General features: G+C 41.6%; 1 protein-coding gene across 1 annotated transcript in view; it reads right to left on the bottom strand.

Annotated features, from left to right (window-relative positions):
* LOC109927376 (NAD(P) transhydrogenase, mitochondrial) overlaps positions 1 to 24,363 on the bottom strand; it is a 171,910-nt gene that overhangs the window by 137,663 nt on the left and 9,884 nt on the right. Inside the window, exons 3-6 of the mRNA XM_020527372.2 lie at positions 18,979 to 19,208; positions 11,311 to 11,528; positions 9,365 to 9,452; positions 7,855 to 7,943 (exon numbers count right to left, since the gene is read on the bottom strand). Coding sequence (XP_020382961.2) covers positions 7,855 to 7,943; positions 9,365 to 9,452; positions 11,311 to 11,528; positions 18,979 to 19,208 — 625 coding nt within the window. The remainder of the gene's footprint in view (positions 1 to 7,854; positions 7,944 to 9,364; positions 9,453 to 11,310; positions 11,529 to 18,978; positions 19,209 to 24,363) is intronic.

Genomic DNA, 24,363 nt, shown 5'->3' with positions numbered 1-24,363 from the left:
GTTCCTATGATGCTGCTTGGCCTGCTGTGTTCATCCAGCCCTGCACCTTGTTGTCTTAAATCAAGTTGGTAGCAGATCTCAAGAAAAGGAATGTGTGGAATGTCTACAAGACGGGGTTTTGGAGCAGTTTATGGTCGAGCCCACTAGGGAACAGGCAGTTCTAGATTTGGTGATGTGTAATGAGGCAGAGCTTAAGGTGAAGGAATCCCTAGGGGGCAGTGACCATAATATGATAGAATTCACCCTGCAGTTTGAGAGGGAGAAGCTGGAATCAGATGTAACAGTATTACAATTGAGTAAAGGAACCAGAAAGACATGAGACAGGAGCTGGTCAGAGTTGATTGGAAGTGGAACCTGGCAGGGAAAACTGTTGAGCAGCAATGGCAGGAGTTTCAGGCAGTAATTTGGGAGGCACAGCAGAAATTCATTCTAAGAATGAAGGAACATATTAAGGAGGACAAGAAAACCATGGCTAACAAGGGAAGTCAGGAACAGTATAAATGCAAAAGAAAAAAAATACAATGTGGTGAAGATCTGTGGGAAGTTAGAGGATTGGGAAGGATCAGTGTTGGGATCACAACTATTTACATTATACATTAACAATCTAGGAACTGAGGGCATTGCTGTTAAGTTTGCAGATGACACAAAGATAGGTGGAGGGGCAGGTACTGTTTAGAAACCAGGGAGGCTGCAGAAGGACGTGGACAGGTTAGGAGAGTGGGCAATTAAGTGGCAGATGGAGTATAATGTGGGGAAGTGTGAGGTTATGCACTTTCGTAGGAAGAATAGAGCTGTAGACTATTTTCTAAATGGGGAAAGGTTTAGGAAATCTGAAACACAAAGGGATTTAGGAGTCCTAGTTCATGATTCTGTTAAGGCTAACATGCAGGTTCAGTTGGCAGTTAGGAAGGCAAATGCAATGTTAGCATTCATTTCAAGAGGGCTAGAATACAAGATCAGAAATGTACTGAGGCTGTATAAGGCTCTGGTCAGACTGCATTGGAACATTGTGAGCAGTTTTGGGCCCCGTATCTAAGAAACGATGTGCTGATGTTGAAGGTGGGTCCAGAGAAGGTTTACAAGAATGATCGCGGGGTTGAAGGGCTTGTTTTATGAGGAGAGGTTGAGGACTCTTGGTCTGTACTGAATGGAGTTTAGAAGGGTGTGGGGAAATCTGATTGAAACTTACGGAATACGGAGGGGCCTGGATAGACTAGATGTGGAGACGATGTTTCCACTAGTCGAAGAGACTAGGACCCGAGGGCATAGCGTCAGAGTGAAGAGACAACCCTTTAGAACTGAGATGAGGTGCAATTTTTTTGGCCAGAGAGTGGTGAATCTGTGGAGCTCATTGTCACAGAGGCTAAGTTATCAAGTGTATTTAAGTCAGAGATAGATAGATTCTTGGTTGGTAAGGGGATCAAGGGTAAGGGGAGAAGGCAGGAGAATGGTGTTGAGAAACATATTAGCCATTATCAAATGGTGGAGCAGATTCAATGGGCCGAATGGCCCAATTCTGTTCCTATGTATTATTTAAGATGTGACTTTGAATGAAATGTTTCTGTGCATCACATTGTTCTGCATACTTTCCTTAATCCCATCTGGCATGATGATTGTTTCATATTAAATTTTAATAAGTTGTAGTTTGGCATCGATCTCTACCATGGTTATCAAACAGACGCTGGGAGCAGTTGATCCACAGTGTTGTTCACTATTGTGAATCACCCTTTCATGTGGCTTATTTTGGATCAAGTGAATTTCCAAATGTACAATGTAAATTATTGACAGTAACCATAAATTTTCAAAGGAATATATAGAGGCATAGCTTCATAACACAGCAATCTAATGATACAGTGTTCCAAAATAGTGATACTCAGCAGTTAATGCAAGGCTTATAGGTTTACTATTAAAGTACTTTACAGCAGTTCCCTGACATGTAACATATTAAGCAGAAAGCCAAATTTTCATGTTCTACAATTTGCCTTCTCCCAGTGTCTCCACCTATTGTTGCTATAACTTAGTGTTTTCCCACTGCTCCCCCCAACCTGAGGAGAATTCTTATTATTCTGGGGTAGGTGCAGAAACAGACAATGATAATGGCTCTTCATATGAGATCATAGAGCAAAGACATAGACTTGATGTCATAGATTAGTGCTTACTGAAGAGACAGGAACTTAGAGTGATTCTGATCCAGGTATTTATCAAGCAAGCATTTTGATATCATGTTAACAAATCAGAGTTATTTCTTTCCAGAATTCCCCTGACATCCAATTTTGACTTAAAGTCAGGACTTGGATAGTTTCCCTGAAAACAATGGGGATTTGAGGTGATGAAAACAAAGGGCATGAGTTTAATAATAGTAGAGTTGATACACAGCAGCCAGTGGATGGGGTTCACTTGATACTTAGATGGTTTTCAATAAAGTCCCACTAAGAGATGGGCGCGTAAAAATGAAGTGCACGGATGTGGGAGTCATGTACAGACGTGGATAGAGAACTAGTTGGCTGACAGGAAACAAAGATTAAGAATAAACGGGTCATTTTCCAAGTCCCTGCCAATGACTTGGTGAAGAAAGCAAATGGCATGTTAGACTACATGGCAGGAAGATTTGAGCACAGAGGCAGGAATGTCAATTGTACAGGCCCTTGATGAGACCACACGTGGAGTATGATGCGCAGTTTTCGTCTCCTTACCTGAGAGAGGATGTTTTGGCTATGAAGGGAGTGCAACAAAGGCTTACCAGTCTGATTCCTGGGAGGGCAGGACTGACATATGAAGAGAGACCGGACTCAATTAGGGTGATATTTGCTTAAGTTTAGCAGCATGAGGGTGGAGTAGGGATCTCATAGAAACATACAAAATTCTAACAGGATTAAACAGGGTAAATACAGGAGGATGTTCCTGATGATGACAGAGTCCAGGAGCAGGGGTCATAGTTTAAGGATGCTGGACCTTTTAGGACTGAGATGGGGAGAAATGTCTTTACCCAGAGAGTGGTGACCCTGTGAAATTCTTGCTCACAGGAAGTGGTTGAGACTAAAACATTGAATGTCTTCAAGAAGGAGATGGCTTTAGTTCTTGCTGAAGTGATCAAAGTGTATGAGGGAAAAAGCGGGAACAGGGTACAGAGCTGGATGTCTCATATTGAATGGTACAGCCAGCTCAAAGGGCTGAATGGCCTAGTGCTGCTTCTGTTTTCTGTGTTCATGTTTCTATGTCTATTTCTGGGACCTCTCCACACTCACGACCTTTGTTCCCAAGTCTCACACAGGTCTCCCATTAATTTCCCTACTTTGATGAACTGTCCACTCTCGCTGCTCCTTTTCATCTCGATGCTGGCACTCCCGAGTTCCATTAGGGCACCCACTCCTCGTGTGAAGGATAAACGTTGACAAAATACCTTTACTCGTTTAATAACTTTGAAATATTTCTACAGCAATCTTGTGATGCATTAGGTAGTGTCCCTCTCTCCGAAACAAAGCTTTGAGTTCAAGTCCCACTTCAGGACTCGATAGCCACGGAAGGTACAACCATATATAGCCAAAGTGGTAGGCATTCAGAGTAGGAGAGTTCACTGGTCAGCTATAGACTATTTAGAATCATAGAATCCCTACAGTGTGGAAGCAGGCCATTCGAACCATCAAGTCCACAACAACCCCCTGAATAGCACTCTAATAAGACTTACTCCATCCCTGTAACTGTACATTCCCCACACCTAATTCACCTAGCCTGCATATCTTTGGACTGTGGGAGGAAACCATAGCTCCAGGATGGAGACACAAGGACAATGTGCAAACTCCAGACAGACAGTTACCTGAGGCTGGAATCGAACCCGTGCTCCTGGCGCTGTGAGCCACCTTGTTGCCCACTTGATGTAGAGTGCTAGCCCTCAAGGTACAGGTTAGTGACCTGTTCCAGGAAAGGCTCATTACGGAAACAATCGTAAACATGTCTTTTGTCTATCTCCTGTAACAGTGGATGCAGGAAATAAATAACATACATTCTGTGAATAACCAGAATTCAGTGTGACTGAAAATTTTAGCTGAAAACAGGAGACCAATTATACATCAAAACTCCAATGTATATTTCTTGCATCCCAAAATTATTTTTAGATCAGCAAAACTGATGAACAATAAAGACAAACTCAAGAAAAATAATAATTCCAATGAAGAAAAGGATTAAAAGGTAACATTAACAACGAGTGCCATCTGCTGGCTAGTAAGGCACATTACACCATTAAATTGTTTTGTTAACTTTCATAGACCAGAGAGGCAATGAGGACTTACATTTATATAGCACCTTAACCATAGCAAAACATTCCAATTGGGTCTGCTTATCAGAATCAGACATGAAGCTACATAAGGGGATTTAGCACAGAGGAGTGAATGCTTGTTCTGAGGGGTGTCTTAGAGTAGGAAAGTGAGATGGAGAGAGGTGGAGATTGAGGAAGATAATCGGAGTTTAGAGCATAAGTAACTGAAGAAAAGGCAGCCAATGCTAGGTCAATTAAACTTGAAGATCTTCAAGAGTCCTGATTTGGAGCAGGCAGAGTACTTGACAGATCAGGATGGACAAAACAGAGAAGGTGTTTGGAAATAAGAAAGTAATGAAAGAAAGAGCGTGACTGGACTGGTTCAGCCTCAGACAGACAAGGAGAGGACAGAATCAATGCCTAGGCAACAATGTTTGTGAGGCAACCAAAGATAATAAGTTCAATCTTCCCAAAGTCTGGTTGACAGAAGCAATGAAGGGTTAAGCATGACAATGAAGGAGTTCAGCGAGACAGTGATGTGGTAGATCAGGATGCCGTGAGCAGACATGTGGAACGAGGCAGAAACAGAACAGACATGTGGGGCTATGGACACATCTTCCTAGTAAAATTGGGAGTATTTGGAAAGAACATCAGACAATTGTGCATATAGACTTCAAAGGTACAAAGCTTTTCCAAGTCCTAGGGTTTTCCATCATTCAGATGAAGTTTAGAGTGAAAGCAAGAAGTGAGCAGCAAAAGAAAGGCAATATTGACAAGTTGTTCATATATCTGCACAATGTGCATTGAAATAAAACATACAATTATTCACATTAAATCATTTCAACCTGTTTAATGCACCTTCATCAGAACAGCCTTTTGCACATTGTTATTCACAAACATCACTAGGAATAACATATTTACTGAAACAACTTTCTCTCAAAACTCCTAGGATGTATTTCTGCCCCATGACTACACTCCCATCTCCCAGATCAATAATCTGCATTCCGCTATCCCCTCATATGCTGCACAAAATCTCCATAGATCTAAGTCAAAATCAACAAACATCGCTTGTTGTCTTCCCTCGTTATTCTCAATCTTTCTGCTCCTTTCATATGACCAACAACTCCTTGACACTCCTCCTTTATTGTGCTGTTTGTATCTGCTGCATCTTCTGCAGCAATTTTTCCTCTGTGTTGATAAACATCTTCAGTTGTGACCATTATTGCTTTTACTATTAATGCACTATTCTTTCTGTAAATAAAAGGCAGTAAATTTATACCGACATCTCTTGAAATGAAAAGAATGAAAAGCTTGTGGGTGATCAGCTCCTGCACCTGGCAAAGGTGAAAGTCAAGCACTTGGTCAATTTCCAATTGATACTCTGTTTACATCTTTGCTTCCTTTGTAGTTTCTAAAGTTCTTGCTGCACCTTCTAACTGCCTTTCTGAAATTAACACCTGACTACTCTCCTTCAGCCTTCCACTCATAATGTCTTTGCAAACATTAACTTGCACAACCACTTCTGCTGTGAATTATTTTTTCATTTCAACAAAACTTTCACAGTCACTTTAAGGTTTTTGCAAAGATTTGTAGCTCGGGTTATGGGTGAGAATGTTAACTTGCTCGCCGAGCTGGCTTGTTTTCATTCAGACGTTTCGTCACCTTGCTAGGTAACATCATCAGTGAGGCCTCCAATGAAGCGATGTTGTTCTACTCTGCTTGGAATTTATATTGTCCGCCTGTTATGGTGAGTATTGTCATTTCCGGTTTTGATCTGAATGGGTTTATAGATGGGGTCCAATTCTATATGTTTGTTGATTGAATTACGGGTTGAGAACCATGCCTCTCGGCATTCCTGTGCATGTCAATGTTTGGCTTGGGCTACTATAATTACCTTGTCCCAGTTAAATTGATGGCTTTCATTGTCTGAGTGTACCAATATCAAGGAGAGTTTGTTGTGTCGTTTTGCTATTAGCTGATGTTCGTGTATTCTGATGGCTAGTCTCCTTCCTGTCTGTCCGATGTAATGCTTGTGGCAGTCATTGCGTGGTATTTTGTAAACCACGTTGGTTCTGCATGTTGTGGGTATGGGGTCTTTAGTCCTTGTGAGTGATTGTCATAGAGTGGCTGTGGGCTTGTGTGTTACCGTGATTCCTAATGGTTGTAGGAGTCTTGTTGTCAGTTCTAATATGTTCTTGATGTAGGGCAGTGTGGCCAGTGTGTTAGGGTGTGCTGTGTCCTTTTGTTGTTGTCTATTTAGTAGGCACCTGCGGATGAAGTTGCATGGATATCTGTTCATAGTGAAGATTTTGTATAGGTGCTCTTCGTCTTTCCTGCATAGCTCTGGCATGTTGCAGTGAGTGGTCGCCTGTTTAAATAGTGTCCTAATACAGCTTTGTTTGTGGACATTGGGGTGATTGCTGTGGAGGTTGAGGCTTTGGACAGTGTGGGTTGCTTTCCTGTATACTGAGGTTTGGAACTCCCCATCGGTCATACATTCAACCCTGACATCCAGAAACAGAAGCTTACTACAACACACCAGAACTACGCAGGTAAGAGGAAGAGCACCTAAACAAAATCTTTGCTATAAACGGATATCCCCGCAACTTCATCCACAGGTACCTACTAAATAGACAACAATAAGACGACACAGTACACCCTAACACACTGGTCACATTGCCCTACATCAAGATCCTATCAGAACTGACAACAAGATTCCTAAGGCCACTCGGAATCATGGTGGCCCACAAGCCCACAGCCGCTCTACGACAAACATGCAAAAGGATTAAAGACCACATTCCCAAAACATGCAGAAACAACATAGTTTACAAAATACCATGCAACTGCCACGAACATTACACCAGACAGACAGGAAGGAAATTAGCCATCAGAATACACAAACATCAGGTAGCAGCAAAACGACACGACAAACTCTCCTTAATATCGGCACACTCAGACAATGAAGGCCGTCAGTTTAACTGAGACAACATAACTATAGTAGCCCATGCCAAACACAGACATGCACGGGAATTCCTACAGGCATGGTTCCCCAACCGTAATGCAATCAACAAACATATAGAATTGGACTCCATTTACAAACCCATACAAAACAAAACCGGAAATGACAGTACTCACCATAACAGACCGAACAGTATAAATTCCAAGTGGAGTGGAACAACATCACTTCATCAGAAGCCTCACTGATGATGTCACCTGGCATGGTGATGCAACATCTGAACGAAAACGAGCCAGCTCGGCGAGCAAGTCAACAACCTTTCACGCTTACTCCCAAGTATGACCCACAACATACCACTCAAGTGCAAAGATGCTGGCTTCAACATAAATACTGAATAAATTGCTTAACTATCCATTACCAGATCGGACTGGACTATAGCAAGCTTCACCAAGCCTCACTTGTTTAGAAGTGAGTGAAACAATAAATGAAATGCTCAGTCTTTTAAATGGGGGTTGCAGCATGAATTTGATGTTGAATTTGAACAAGAAATGGGTCCGGCACAGTACGTTATGCACCTCAGAGACCTTGAAAGTGTAGTTAAAGGTAAGGAATGGTACCTCAGCCACCTGAAGGAAATTCAAAATACCTTGTGTCAAATCCTCTCACTATAGCTCCCATTGATTTTGCACAACCTGCTGCAGAGAGACCAGCAACACCACCACCAATAATAAGGACCTACACCAAAGAGAAAATACAAGGATCAGTGCTCCACATCCTTATTTCAAAAATAACATTAAATATGTCACGACAAAAAAAGATTTGCTGTATTTAGGAGTTTTTGCTTCCAACTTAGACATTCTCAAAGATGAGCTGTAGCTAAAAGGAGTTGATTGTAGAGGGCACTGAAAATAGAGAAAAACTGGGAAAGAGAGAAAAGGGAAGAGGATAAGAAAGAGGGACAAAAACTGAGCTGAGGAAGTGGGAGAAAGAGAATAAAGTTTGAGATAAAAGGAGAGACAGGCAGAACCCTAACTTACTGCCAGCTCTCTATTTTCAGTGTTGTGTATTGCATGTCAGTACAGCAGTGATATCTTCAGGAAGGTAAAACTGGGGATGGATCCTCTCCGGGGCCTGAGGGCCTTGTGGGCAGCATCAGCAAAAAAGACCAGAGTGAACCTACGAGTGGGACATACCTTGGAATAGGGGTGTTCAGCCCCCTTCCTCGGCCACAACCAGCGCACACAGACAAAGCTACTGGGGCTGGACATTTGTCATAGAACTTGATTGTTAAATCCCAGCAGCAGTGAGATTTTTCTTTGTTCTTTCATGGGATTTGGGTATTGCTGACAACTTAACGCTCATCCCAAAGCAGTTTAAGAGTTAACCGCATTGTTGTAGGTCTGGAGTCACATGTACAGACCAGACCAGGTAATGGTGACATTACCTAAAGAGCATTAGTGAACCATATGAGTTCTTATGACATCTGGCAATGTTTTCATGGCTGCTATTAGGCCAGCTCTTTATTCCAGATTTTATTAAATTCATATTCCACCACTTATCAGACAGGACTTGGACCCACTGTCTGCAGAACGTTGGCCTGGGGGTCTGGATTACTAGCCTAGTGTTATTACCGCTGTGCCATTGCCCACACCCTCCCTACCTCCCATATTAATTCGCCAGTCATGGGAGGGTGGGCTGCCCAATGACACTCAGCCCATGTGTAAACCTGTAGCGTGGGCAGAGATGGGCAGGTTGGCAGCAGGGGTGGCACTCTGGTTTTTGTGTGCCTTCGCTGCCTTCATACCCACCAAAGGGTTAACGTTAAAATAAAGTTGAAGACACACAGATTGAGCTCAATTTCAGTTATTGTGAGGCAGGTCTTGTGTTACTCATGGACTATTTTACAGTAAACAGAACAGTTTCACACAAGACCATCTCTTTAAGTTTGCATGCAAGCAAACTATTTGGAATTTTCTTGAAAGAAAGCAAGTAGCATGTCGTTCTTCTTACTTTATCAGTTTGATATCAGAGTTAGTCACTGAGGTGAGTAAGCTGACAATGAAAGAACTTTAGTGAGGGAATCAGTGCCAAGCACCTGTACAATGATGCAACCCGAAACAGCTGCACTTTTATCTCTAAAGTTCTGCCAGTCTTACCTTTGCCGGGGGAACCTTGCCAGCAGCTGTGATTTGGCCTGTGAAGAAACGCCCAAAGTGATTTGCAGCCAACACTACAGCTTTATACCTGCCACAATCAGAAAGAGAGAGATAATAAATTAATTCTGAATTAGCTGTGAGGCACTAGAAACTGATCGTAGCTAGTTTTCGTGATGTATAGATATTGCATAATCATCCCAATGGGGAAGCCAAGGCTTGATCTACATTAAGCCTCAGATTGCACCTCAGTAAGTTAGGCAAGCTGTCAAAACCTGTTACATCTCCAGGAGCAGCTCACCCATGACAGGAGGACTCATCTCACTCCACATCCACCTCACTGCCATCGGAGAATCCCACGGGAGCAGGTTGGGCTCTATGTAGCAATTTCGGATAAAATCTATCCTAAAACACAAGTGAAACCCTCATTTATATATGCGTGGTTTAAGTGGCTGCTGGGGCACCTAGAAATTGCCCAGTTCCTGTTATCATCAAACATTTTTCAAACCTTGTTGGAAAAACAGACACCTGAATTTCTCGTTCAAATATTCTACATGTCACATAGAACAGCAAGTCACTTCAAATCACCAAATTTCTATTCCAGGAATTGTACAGCATGTAATAACAAGAGTGCTTTTTCACACAGGACACTACATTACCTGTCACTATTCACAAACCCTAACACTCAACAATGTTATTACACTCAACTATACTATTACAATTCAATACTGTGCAGCCATATTTCGAACAGACAAGCTCAATTTCAGAAGGGCTCAGCTAATCCTCCACAGTCTTATGTGTATCGAAGATCCACACAATTCTGTTATTCTATTTCTGACATTTTAACATATCACTTGGATTAGTGTTGGGTTTGCCTGACAATTGATGGTTGCTCAAATTATGGATTCACCTTTACCATTTTGTCCAGATGGGAGCTGAGGATCAGGATGAAATCAATATAATTTGAGAGTTGTTGAACAAAGGAATCCCCTAAAATCTAACTCATTTCACTTCATTCACTGGAAATCAGTCAGAAAGTTCTACTAGATGGAATTATAGAAATAAATCTGTGTTCTACTTTCAGGATCCTTTTATGTTTTTACATTAATCTAGAGCTTTCCCAGAACAAATTTCTTTGTAATTCCTTAGAAAAAGAAAGGAGCAAAAAAATATATTTTGTAGTATTTATTCTTGAGGTATAGATGTCTCTGGCATTTATGACCCAACCCTATTAGCTCGAATAATGGGTGTTTTTGTTTGGGTGGTGCGTTGTGCATGTTAAAGGCACTTGGATATTACTGTCGATAGTTTAATACAATTCAGTGTCTTCCCAGGCCACTTCAGAGGGCATTTAAAAGCCAAGCATGTTGGTGTAGGACTAGGAACAAACATTGATTAGGCTGGGCATAATGGCAACAGTGAACTAGTTGGGTTTCTAGATCTGATAGCCTTGCGAGTACTTTTTAAACTTTTCCTTTTTTTCAGAATTACTTCTGTGTACAAGCTGTTGGAGTGCCACAATGACACGTGAGTTCCCATTCCTTGGGCATAGGCGTTGGTCCACATGATGCTAAAGAATAACATTTCACCAGTTACTCTTCCTTTTCATGAGGAGAAATGAACAATGAGGAAAGGTACCACATCCTTGCTGTAGATCAGGGTGACAAAAAGAGTGAGAAGGTAAGTGAAGTTTATACCAATTTAGGTGGCACTTAGAAACATGAACAACCATTTCAAGAACTGTGCAGGATTTGACCTGATCTTCTTATTTCAGAAAAGGTAGCTAACCTATTCAACAATAAGTGTCAAGGGAGCATTGCAAAGATATTGGAAAATTAAGTACTGAAAATATTAGAAATATTAGAAACTGAACGTAGAACATTCATCTCAAAATTCTTATACTGTCACAAGTCATAAGCAATATTTTCAAAAGCAATTATGTTTCTTACCCTGCAATATTGGCCATTGAACTAAGAGCATCATACCCTTGGGCTATTGTAACTCGGGGAACTTGTTCCATTGCTAACACCGTAGCCTTACGCAGGGAGAGTTTATCGAGCAGCTCTTTGTTCTGAGCTGGATGGATGAAGCTGACCAGAGTTGCTGCATCTTTTAGAAGGTCAGCCTCATGAACGCCTAGTGCAGTGTTGAAGGTTGGAGCTCGAACCTTAAAGAAAGATTTTATTAAAATATAATGGGATTGCAACACTTTTCTTTCCATGAATGACTTACATATTTAACAACTATAAAAAGTCAGCCTTTAAAAACTTTGTTTCCTATCCTATTATCCAACAAAGAAACATTATTTTAAGAAATATCCCATGACCGGTTCAGTTTCTCCACATTTCCCAAAGATACTGAGCACATGGACCAAATGACTCTGATAGTGATAGAGGATTCCATCATCAGGGAATGAATAGACACTGTGCAACAATCGCCAGACAGGAATGTTCCCTCCCAGTCGGGGACATTCAGCCTCCGATCTTTGGGTAAGAGTCCTCCAAGGCAGCCTTCAAGATACACAACAATACAGCACTGCCAAGCAGAAACTGAAAGCCAAGTTCCATACCCTGAAGGCAGCCTCAAACATGATCTTGGGTTCATGTCATGCTATATGTAACTCCACCATATTGTTCTGCATTTGTAAAATCTTCTTTACTGCCTTGTTTTGACACCATCATCTTGATAACTATGATCCCTCTACCTTAATCAGTTTGTACGGTTTCGGAGTCTTTGTTACTTTGGTTAGACCCTCGGCATGCAACTCTTATACCTATCACTGCTATTCCAGCCATTTGGTTTGTCTCCAGCACCATTTTATTTTTAATTTTTTTGTAATTCCCTCTCTGCCTCGATTAATCAGATTATAGGTCATCCCTTCACTTGCCATTCAGCTGGTAACATTTTACTCACACCGTCTGACACTTTTGATCACCTGCAGAGACATGTTATTCGGCTTATTGACACTCTACTCACACCATTTGTACAATCTTTTGATTTCTCTGCCTATAAATTTTGTGCCTATGTGCCTCCCTTCACTTCACCTGACGAAGGAGCAGCACTCTGAAAGCTTGTGTTTTCAAATAAACCTGTTGGACTATAAGCTGGTGTCATGTGACTTCTGACCTTGTCCACCCCAGTCCAACACCGACACCTCCACATCAGGGGATCAGATATATGTTTCTGTGGCATGAAATGTGAATACAGGATGACTCCCTTTTGCCAGGGTCAAGGATGTCATACGGCAGCAACAGGACATCCTTCTAGGGGAGGGGGATCAACCAGAAGTCATGATTCATGTTGGTACCAATGACATAGGTAGGAAGAGGGATAAGGTCTTGAAGGAAGATTTCAGGGAGTTAAGAAAAGATCTCAAGAGCAGGAACTTCAGGATTACTCCCAATTCCACAAACCGGTAAGCACAAGAACAGGTGGATGGATCTATTAAACGTGTGGCTGGAGAATGGGTATTGAAGGGATGTCATCAGATTTCAGAGGCATTGTCACCAGTTCAGTGGAAGGTGAGATCTGTACAAATGGCATGGATTACAACTTAATAAGGCAGGGACTGATATCCTCAGAAGGGGGATTTGCTGTTGGTGTGGGTTTAAACTAGCTTTCAGAAGAATGGGAGCCTGAGGGGTGACCCAAATTGGAAAGGAATTAAGCTGGTAACAGGAAGACTAGATGACAAGAAACAAAGCAAAGCATCGAGTACGCCTTGAATGCAAAACAATGTCAAATTAAGCCAAGATAAGGAGACTCCACCTGGATGCACACAGCATTCACAACATGAGTATGATCTAACTGACATTACTGAGGTATGGCTTACTGGTGATCAGGATGGGAACTGAATATTTACGGATATTCGAAGGAAATGGAGGTGGAGTTGTGCCGATAGTAACGGATGGGATCAGCACATCATTAAGGGGAGATCTCAGAATGGAAGAAAATTGTGTAGAACAATGGAAGGAACTAAAAAACAGCAAAGCTAGCAGTCATTGTTTGGAGATAGCAGGAACTGCAGATGCTGGAGAATCTGAGATAACAAGGTGTAGAGCTGGATAAACACAGCAGGCCAAGCAGCATCAGAGGAGCAGGAAGGCTGACGTTTCAGGCCTAGACGCTTCTTTATAGGCAACCAAATAGTAATGGTACTGAGGGGCATGGTATAAATCAGGAAATGAGAGAAATTTGTTATCATAGGTGACATCAAACTCCATACAGACTGGGGGAAACCAATTCAGTACTGAAACTGTGGATGACAGGTTTCCAGAATGTTTTAGGGACGGCTTACTGAAGTAGCAGATTAAACAGCCAACTCGAGGACAGGCTATATTGGAGCTCGTCTTAAGTAATGAGAAAGGGCTAAATTAATAATATTTCTGCAAAATAACCTTTAGGAATGGGCAACCATAATGTGGTAGCATTTTATATTGTGTTTGAAGGTGAGATGGCTGATTGGCTAACTAATAGAAGATAGAGGGTTGGGATAAGGAGGATATTTTTAGGCTGGCAAACTGTAACTGGTGGAGTGGCACAGGGATCAGTGGGGTCACAATTATTTACAATATATATTCATAACTTGGATGAGCAAAGAGGATGTACTGGTGGATGTCACAAAAATAGGTCAGAAAGCATGTGATAAGGACGACACAAACAGTCTGCAGAGGGATATAGACAGGTTGGGTCAGTGAGGTTATGCACTTTGGCAGGAAGAATAGAGGAATATTATTTAAGTGGAGAATGGCTGCAGAAAACTACAGCACAAAGGGATTTGGGATTCTTGTCCATGAATCACAAAAAGTTAGCATCCAAGCTTAGCAGGTAATAAGGAAGGCAAATTCAATATTTGCCTTTCTTTCAAAGAGAATTGAATATACAAGTAACAAAATTTTGCTAAAATTATACAAGGCACTAGTCAGACCACAGCTGGAATACTGTGGACAAGTTTGGGCCCCTAATCTAAGGAAATATATTCTGGGATTTGAGGCAGTCCAGAGAAGGAATTGTTTTATGAGATATTGAGTAGATTGGGCACGTACTCATTAAAATATAGAAGAATGAGAGGCAAATATATTAAAAAGAAATAAGATTATCTTAAATAGGGAGGCCCCAATGGCCTAGTGGTTTTATTGCTAATTTTTAACTGGGGACCCAGTTCAAATCCTGTCATGGAAGATGGTGGAATTTGAATTCAATACAAAAAAAATCTGGGATTAAGTTCTAATAATGACCACGAAACCATTGCTGATTGTTGGCAAAACATCCAACTGGTTCACTAATGTCCTTTAGGGAAGGAAACCTCCATCCTTACCTGGTCTGTCCTACATGTGACTCCAGACCCACGGCAATGTGGCTGACTCTTAACCGCCTTCTGGGCAGTTAGGGATGGGAAACAAATGCTGGCCTGGCCAGCGGCACCTACATGCCACGATTCTTCGGGCAGAAGGCATCATCTCAGAATAAGGGCTGCAAAGACAGAGATGAGGAGGAATTTCTTCTTGCAGAGGGCAGTGAGTTTGTGGATTTCTTTACCACAGAAGGCTGTTGAGGCTGGGTCATTTCGTAGATTCAAGGCTGGGATGGACAGATTTTTAATCTGTAAGGGAATCAAGGCTGTGGGGAAAGAGTTGAGGATTACCAGATCAGCTATAATCTCAGTGAATAGTAGAGTAGACTTAATGACCTAAATGGCCTACTTCTGCTTTGTCTTATGGTCCAACCTGAAACACAGGCATTAAATTTGCATAAGGGAAATTATGAAAGCATTTACAAAGGTACAAGATGGCTGAGTCGGATTGAGAAAATTCATTAAAAGGTGTGACTCTACATAGCTAATGGATAGTGTTTAGAGAAGTATTATATGTCTCACAGCAACTATACATTCTCTCGAAGTGGAAAAACTCCAAAAATCAGTAAACTATGGCTGATAAAGGAAGTCATGGATTCTACAAGATTAAAAATAAAGGTATATAAAGGGGCCAGAAATAGTAATAAATCTGAGGATTGAGGAGTTTTTAGAATGCAGCAATGGAAGACCAAGAAATGGAGAAGCAAAGGAAGAATAGAATACAAATGCGATCTAGCAATCACACAAAAATGGACTGTAAAAGCTTCTGCAGGTGCATAAAAAGGAAGTGTTTGGCGAAGATGAACGTGATTTCATTAAAAGTAGTGTCAAGAGAGTTTATAATGAGAACAGAGAGTGGCAGGAAAGTTAACTGATTACTTTATGTCTGTTTTCTGTGACAAATATACAAGAAATTTCATGGAATTGGAGACCCAAGTGATGAGGGAGCATGAGGAATTAAAAGAAATTAGTATCAGTAAGAAGGTTGAACAAGAGAAATTAATGGGGCTGAAAGTAGATAAATCCCTTGGACCTGATGGTGTACATCTCAACGTGCTGAAGGAGGTGACGATAGTGATAGGTGATCATCTTCCGAACTCCATAGATTCTGGAATGAATCTTGCAGATTGGAAGCTTGCAATGGAACTCCATTATTTAAGACAGGAACTAGAAAAAGGAAGATAACAGACCCATCAGCCTTGAATCAGTAGGAGGGGAAATGGTACAATCTATCATGAGGGGCATGACAACTGGACATGTATATAAAAGTTAGCAGATTCAGCATGGTCAGCATGGACTTGTGAATGGAAAATCATGTTTGACAAACCCTGTTGGAGTTTTTTTGAGGATGAGACTAACCAATTTGATAAAGCAGAGCTGATGGATGTAGTAATTTGGATTTTCAGGACACATTGTCAAGGTGCCCAACAAGAGGCTCGTTAGCAAAATTAAAGCAAATGGGATAGGTTATGGACTAGCTTTGATTGAGAATTAGCTAACAGACAGAAAACAGAGATTATGAATATATAGGTAATTCTCACATTAACACACTGTGGCTAGCGGGGTACCACAACAATCAGTGTTTGGGTCCCAGCTGTTCACAATATATATCGTGATTTGGATGTGGAAACCAAATGTAATGTTTCCAAATTTGCATATGATACAAAACAAAGTAGGAATGTGTATTGTAGGAAAGATGTAAAATGTTTGAACAGGATTTGAACAGACTTAGTGATTAAGCAAAAACATGGTAAATGGAATACAATGTGGAAAAATGAGAGGTTATCCACTTTGGTAGGAAGAACGGATGTGCTGAATATTTCTTAAACGTTGAGAGTTTACAAAGTATATATGTGCAAAGTGACTTAGGTGCCCTTATCAGTAAATCTCTGAAGGCTAATATGCAGATGTTGCAAACCATTAGCAAGGCAAATGGAACGCTAGTCTTAATTGTAATAGTGCAACAGTAGTGAAGCCTAGTGAAGTATAGAGCTTGGTCAGACCACACTTCGAATGCTGTGTGTAGTTTTGGTCTCTTCATCTCAGGAAAGCTTAGTCCTTGAATATATTTGACGTGGTGATTGATAAAATTTTTGATAATTAATGGCATAAAGTGTTACGGGGATAGCATGGGTAATAGATATTGACATATTAAATCAGTAATGATAATAATAAAACGTGGACAAGACACAATGAGCTGAATGGCCTACTCCTAATCCTACATTCCTATTTCATGCACAGGCCTAGACAGAGTTAGCGATCTGACATTGGGTTAGGTAGAAGGTGGTTGTACATGGAGACAGGGTGAAGGGAAAGAAGGCTTCACAAACATAAACAAGGGCCATCAAAGATAACACAGTGTGGAGCTGGAGGAGCACAGTAGGCCAGGCAGCATCACAGGAGCAGGAAAGTTGACGTTTCGGGTCGAGACCCTTCTTCAGAAACGTCAACTTTCCTGCTCCTCTGATGCTACCTGGCCTGCTGTGCTCTTCCAGCTCCACACTGTGTTATCTCTGACTCCAGCATCTGCAGTTCCGACTATCTCTGAACAAGGGCCACCATTTTGTTTTAAACATTATTCTATCTGTTCACTGACATAGGGCAGAGAAGTGAGCTACTCTTATGGAACAATCATTTTAGAGATGTGGATCAGTTGTCCAAATCAAATGATGCAGAATTGCCATTTCTTCCTTTTGGAAAACCACCTGGGTTTAATTCCATACCCCCTTTCTGTGGCAGAGAATTCCACAGGCTCACCGCTGTCTTGGTGAAGAAATATTTCTTCCCCTCAGTCCTAAATGATCTATCCTGTATCCTTAGACTGTGACCCCTGGTTCTGGACTCCCTGGTCATTGGGAACATCTTTTCTACATTTACCCTGCCTAGTCCAGTTAAAATTTTATAGCTCTCTATGAGGTCACCCCCTCATTCTTTTAAATTCCAGTGAATCCAGTCCTAACTGATCAAATCTCTCTTTATACATCAGTCCTGCCATCCTGGTAAATCATTGTTGCAGTCCAGCCATAGCCAGAACATCCTTCCTCAGAGAAACAGACCAAAGCAGCGCACCAAGGCCCTGTACAATTACAGCGTGCATCCCTACTCATGTACCCAAATCTTCTCATTATGAAGGTCAAAATACCATTTGCCTTCTTCACCGCCTGCTCCACCTGCCTGTTTACGTCAGTGACAGGCTTATAAGGACACAGAGGTCTTGTTATATCTCCTCCTTTCCCAATCAATAACCATTCAGATAATAATCTCACTTCTTGTTTTGCCACCAAAGAGGATAGCCTCACAGTTATCCATATTATTCTTCACCTGCTATGTATTTGTCCACTCACTCAACTTGTCCGAATCACATTCTCCTCACAGCTCACCCTTCCATCCAGCTCTGTCATTTATTTCCCTCATCTAAATTATTAATATTTAATGTGAACAGTTGGGCTCCAAGCAATGATTCCTGCTATATCCCACTAGTCACTAGCTGACACTCGGAAAAAGACCAGAATATTCCAACACTTCGTTTCTTGTTTGCATGTCAGTACACTAATTCCAAATCCATGAACTATAATTTTAAATCTCTAATGCAGGACCTTATCAAACACCTTCTGCAAATCCAATTAACTCACATTCACTCTCCCTTATCAACGTTATGAGTTACATTTTCAAAAATTCCAGTAAATTTGTCAAGCGTAATTTCCGTTTCATAAATCCATGCTGACTCTGTCCAATCTTGTCACTGTTTTCCAAGAACTCTGCCACTATATCTTTTCTAATGGACTCGAGCAATTTTCCTGCTACTGATGTCAGGCTAACCAGTCTGTAATTCCTTATAACAGCAACTGTTTCTTTGAGGTTCAGGGAAGTAACTTGCATTGAAGGAACTTTTCTCAAGGCAATTTTTAATGGATTACCATTTTTACTGAAGGTTAGAAAGCAATTAAGCAATTCTGAGCAAAATTAAATGAGTAGCTTGAACAACCCTGAGGTAAAATTCTTCAATGATTCAGTTTGCAGACCACGCAAACAAATTGGTTCTCCCAATCTAAAATGGACTTTTCCATTAAGAGACAGAAGTCTCTCACATTAAGCATACATTCGTAACTCCTTCAATCAGACAATGTACTGTATTGTCCAAAATGGATCTGGAGACACAATATTTGCTGCCAAAGAAAAATAAAACTGTAGCTTACTGACTTGAATGCATGGTACAAAAACAGAGAAAGGTATAATAGTTTAAAGATATAAGAACAAATCTTACCTTGACAACAAGGTCTGAACCCAGGGCCTCCTTCGTCCCCATAATTTTGGCACCAGCTCCTCTGTATTGGTCATCGGAGAATTTAGATGCTTCACCAGCACCAGATTCTACCACAACATTAAATCCTTGCTTCACCAGAGCCTGAACACCGTCTGGAATCAAAGCCACTCTCTTCTCATTCTGGAAGATCTCTTTTGGGACTCCTACAGCCAGCTGTTTATAGGGAATTCCTACCATCACAAATCAACATTCCACCTGTTAACTACTGCAATAAATTAAACCACACAGCAAATAAAGCAAGATTACATTATGCTCTTTTTAACCATTTTACATAATCATTCACACCACGTTTTCTCCCCAGATTCTACCTAACTAAGGCAACATTGGTCCAAGCTGATTGATATTGTTTCTCATAAAACAGTTCCACCATTTGAAAATTTTAAACAGCTTTAGTATAAAAGTCACCACTGCAGACAAAACTAAAATGAATTTTAAAGAAAACATGGCTCAAAAATCCCAAATAATAAAGGTTAGATATATTTGGACAATTAGACACAGATTCTCAGAACTGTTATGGAACAGAAAGGAGGTCTTTTTGGCTTCTCGAACCTGCACCAATTCTATTACCTAGTGCCAATCTCCTTCCTTTTTCCCAGACCCTTGCACACTATTTCTCTCCACATAATCATCCAATGCCCTCAAGTGTCTCAGTTGAACCTGCCTCCACCACATTTCCAGGCAGTATATTCCAGACCCTAACTATTTGTTGTGTGAAAAAGTTTTTTTTCTCACACCACCCTTGCATCGTTTGCACATCATTTTAAATCTACAACCTTATTTTTTTCCCATTCCAAGCATCTATCCGTCGCTCATGATTTTGAAAGCCTCTATCAAATCTCCTCTCAGCCTTCTTCTCTCCAAGTTTCAACATTCCAGGAACCATTCCTGTAAATTGCTTCCGCACTCTCTCCACCGCATTCACATCCTTCCTACAATGTGGACCCCACAACCGTACACAACACTCCAGCTGAGGTCTAACAAGTATCTTGCATATGTTCAACATCACTTCCTTGCTCTTGTACTGTAAGCCCCTAATAATATAGACAAGATCACTGCATTGCTTTATTAACTGCTCTCTCTACCTGTCCTGGTGCCTTCAATGATCTGTGCACATATACACCCAGGCTTCCCCGCCCTCCCTAACCCCGCACCCCTTTTAAAATTGTATCCCCTATTTTATATTGTATTTCAATGTTCTTCCAATCAAAGCACATCACCTCACACTTCACTGCATTGACCTCATCTGCCACCTATCTGCCCATAGCACTGACCTTTCAATGTCCTTTCGGAGTTCTGCACTGTCCTCCTCACAGACACAACTTTAATGAACTTCCTCAACTTTTAGTTACTAAAAGCTGGGGAGAAAATGGTGCTTTATACTAGGAAATAACCCTGTATTAAGGAAGCACATTGCTTTAAGAATTTTAATTGACCTGAGAAGTAGTACTTATCTTTTTTTTTATTCAGGTTAAAGTACCTATTATCAACCACACATTACAGCCACATTTTAAGAGAAATTCATAAACAGAATGTGGAAGTGATGGATCAAGGTTTTGTTTTGAGTATCAGCACCAACCAACCCAAACTTGCACTAAGTACTCTTGGTAATCATATCAAAAGGATCCATTCTTATCTGTTTACTGGAAAGTTCACTTATAGCTGGGGGAAAGGCAATTATGAGGCTTATAGCTGGGGGAAAGGCAATTATGAGGCGATGAGGCAAGATTTAGGATGCATAGGATGGAGAAGGAAACTGCAGGGGCTGGGCACAATTGAAATGTGGAGCTTGTTCAAGGAACAGCTACTGCGTGTCCTTGAGAAGTATGTACCTGTCAGGCAGGGAGGAAGTGGTCGAGCGAGGGAACCGTGGTTTACTAAAGAAGTTGAATCTCTTGTCAAGAGGAAGAAGGAGGCTTTGTAGAGATGAGGCGTGAAGGCTCAGTTAGGGCGCTTGAGAGTTACAAGTTAGCCCGGAAGGACCTAAAGAGAGAGCTAAGAAGAGCCAGGAGGGGACATGAGAAGTCTTTAGCAGGTAGGATCAAGGAAAACCCTAAAGCTTTCTATAGGTATGTCAGGAATAAAAGAATGACTAGAGTAAGATTGGGGCCGGTCAAGGACAGTAGTGGGAAGTTGTGCGTGGAGTCCGAAGAGATAGGAGAGGTGCTGAATGAATATTTTTCGTCAGTATTCACACAGGAAAAAGACAATGTAGTCGAGGAGAATACTGAGATACAGTCTATTAGACTAGACGGGATTGAGGTTCATAAGGAGGAGGTGTTAGCAATTCTGGAAGATGTGAAAATAGATAAGTCCCCTGGGCCGGATGGGATTTATCCTAGGGTTCTCTGGGAAGCTAGAGAGGAGATTGCAGAGCCTTTGGCTTTGATCTTTAAGTTGTCATTGTCTTCAGGAATAGTGCCAGAAGACTGGAGACTAGCAAATGTTGTCCCCTTGTTCAAGAAGGAGAGTAGAGACAACCCTGGTAATTATAGACCAGTGAGCCTTACTTCGGTTGTGGGTAAAGTGTTGAAAAGGATTATAAGAGATAGGATTTATAATCATCTAGAAAGGAATAATTTGATGAGGGATAGTCAACACGGTTTTGTGAAGGGTAGGTCGTGCCTCACAAACCTTATTGAGTTCTTCGAGAAGGTGACCAAACAGGTGGATGAGGGTAAAGCGGTTGATGTGGTGTATTTGGATTTCAGTAAAGCATTTGATAAGGTTCCCCATGGTAGGCTATTGCAGAAAATACGGAGGCATGGGATTGAGGGTGATTTAGCGGTTTGGATCAGAAATTGGCTAGCTGTAAGAAGACAGAGGGTGGTGGTTGATGGGAAATGTTCATCCTGGAGTTCAGTTACTAGTGGTGTACCTCAAGGATCTGTTTTGGGGCCACTGCTGTTTGTCATTTTTATAAATGACCTGGATGAGGGCGTAGAAGGATGGGTTAGTAAATTTGCGGATGACACCAAAGTTGGTGGAGTTGTGGATAGTGTGGAAGGATGTTGCAGGTTACAGAGGGACATAGATAAGCTGCAGAGCTGGGCTGAGAGGTGGCAAATGGAGTTTAATGCGGAAAAGTGTGAGGTGATTCACTTTGGAAGGAGTAACAGGAATACAGAGTACTGGGCTAATGGTAAGATTCTTGGTAGTGTGGATGAGCAGAAAGATCTCGGTGTCCATGTGCATAGATCACTGAAAGTTGCCACCCAGGTTGATAGCGTTGTTAAGAAGGCGTACAGTATGTTAGGTTTTATTGGTAGAGGGATTGAGTTTCGGAGCCATGAGGTCATGTTGCAGCTGTACAAAACTCTGGTGCGGCCGCACTTGGAGTATTGCGTACAGTTCTGGTCACCGCATTATAGGAAGGATGTGGAAGCATTGGAAAGGGTGCAGAGGAGATTTACCAGGATGTTGCCTGGTATGGAGGGAAGGTCTTATGAGGAAAGGCTGAGGGTCTTGAGGCTGTTTTCGTTAGAGAGAAGAAGGTTAAGAGGTGACTTGATAGAGACATACAAGATGATCAGAGGATTAGATAGGGTGGACAGTGGGAGCCTTTTTCCTCGGATGGTGATGGCTAGCACGAGGGGACATAGCTTTAAATTGAGGGGTGATAGATATAGGACAGATGTCAGAGGTAGGTTCTTTACTCAGAGAGTAGTAAGGGCGTGGAATGCCCTGCCTGCAAAAATAGTAGACTCGCCAACTTTAAGGGCATTTAAATGGTCATTGGATAAACATATGGATGATAATGGAATAGTTTAGGCTAGATGGGCTTCAGATTGGTTTCACAGGTCGGTGCAACATCGAGGGCCGAAGGGCCTGTACTGCGCTGTAATGTTCTATGTTCTATGTTCTATGTTCCACAGATAGGACCTAACTCTTTATGTCTTGGAACAAAATTTCTCAAAACGTAAACACACAAAATACATGTGCGATTGGAGTCACAGGGTGAAAATTAAGTGTTCTCACTGATGAAGGTATGTACTGGAAATGGAACAAGTTTTCAAAACTATCTAAGACATAGAAACTACCACAAAAACAGATTCCAATGATAGGGAGGTGTCGGTGTTGGACTAGGGTGGACAAGGTCAGAAGTCACATGACACTAGGTTATTGTCCAAGAGGTTTATTTGAAAACACAAGCTTTCAGGGCACTGCTCCTTCATCAAATGAAGTCAAATAGTTTCAGTGCACGTCTTATTGTCTTGGCAACAAGTTTAGCAAAAATAAATGTAAACTGATTTTAAAGCCCTTATGATTTAACTAGATTGACTAGATTAATTTTAACTCAGCATCCCTTCTGAAACAACAGAAGGCTTTAGAAGTCTTGATAATACTTCCACAACTTCAATCACTTGGCCTTAATGAAATAATTCAGCCTGTGTAAACAGCAGCAGCCATTGATTCAGCAAGAGAACTGGTCAACAAAGACTCTGGTCCAAACCATATCTCAACTCCCTCTGTTCTAGCAGTACTTAAAGGAAGACAGATACATGATTAATCAAAGTGAGCCACAGCACAGGACCAAACTGCTTTTATCATGTGCAAGGAAATGGATGCTGGCATTAACAGTGCTATCAAGCAGCACGTGTGTTCTGTTGTTCAGTTTAGGTTCTAACAGGGCCTCTTAGCTCCTGACCTTATTACAGGCTTGGTTCAAACATGAGCAAACGAGCTGAACTCCAGAGTTGACGTGAGAATGACAGCGCTTGACACGAAAGCCGCTTTTGACCGAGTGACCAAACCCTCTCAAACTGGAGTCAATGAGATGAGTGAGAAACTCTCTCCTGGTTGGAGTCTTATCGGACACACAGGAAGATGGTCGTGGTTGTTAGTCAGTCATCTCAGCTCCAGGACATCTCTGCAGGAGTTTGTCAGGGTAGTGTCCTAGGCCGAACCATCTTCAGCTGCTTCATCAATGACCTTCCCTCCATCATAAGGTCAGAAGTGGGGATGTTCGCTGATGATTGCAACTCCAATAACAGTCAAGAAGCTTAATACCATACATTACGAAGCTTGACTGGCATCCCATCCACTGCCTTCAACATTCACTCCCTCCAGTTTGACTGGAGTGGAAGCATATATGCTATCTACAAGATACACTGAAGCAATTCACCAAGGCTCCTTCAATAGCACTTTCCAAACACGCAACCTCTACCATCTGGAAGGACGACGGCAGTAGATCGATGGAAACACCACCACCTGCAAGTTCTGCTCCAAGTCTTGCACCGTCTTACCTTGGAAATATATCACTGTCTCTAGGTCAAAATTCTGGTGCTCCTTCCCTGACAGCACTGTAGATTTGATTACACCCCATGG

The sequence above is a fragment of the Rhincodon typus genome, chromosome 1, assembly GCF_021869965.1.
Source record: "Rhincodon typus isolate 14 chromosome 1, sRhiTyp1.1, whole genome shotgun sequence".
In the NCBI taxonomy this organism is placed as follows: domain Eukaryota; kingdom Metazoa; phylum Chordata; class Chondrichthyes; order Orectolobiformes; family Rhincodontidae; genus Rhincodon; species Rhincodon typus.
Note: the sequence above shows the minus strand (reverse complement) of the source record. Positions and strands in the feature narration are given on the sequence as shown.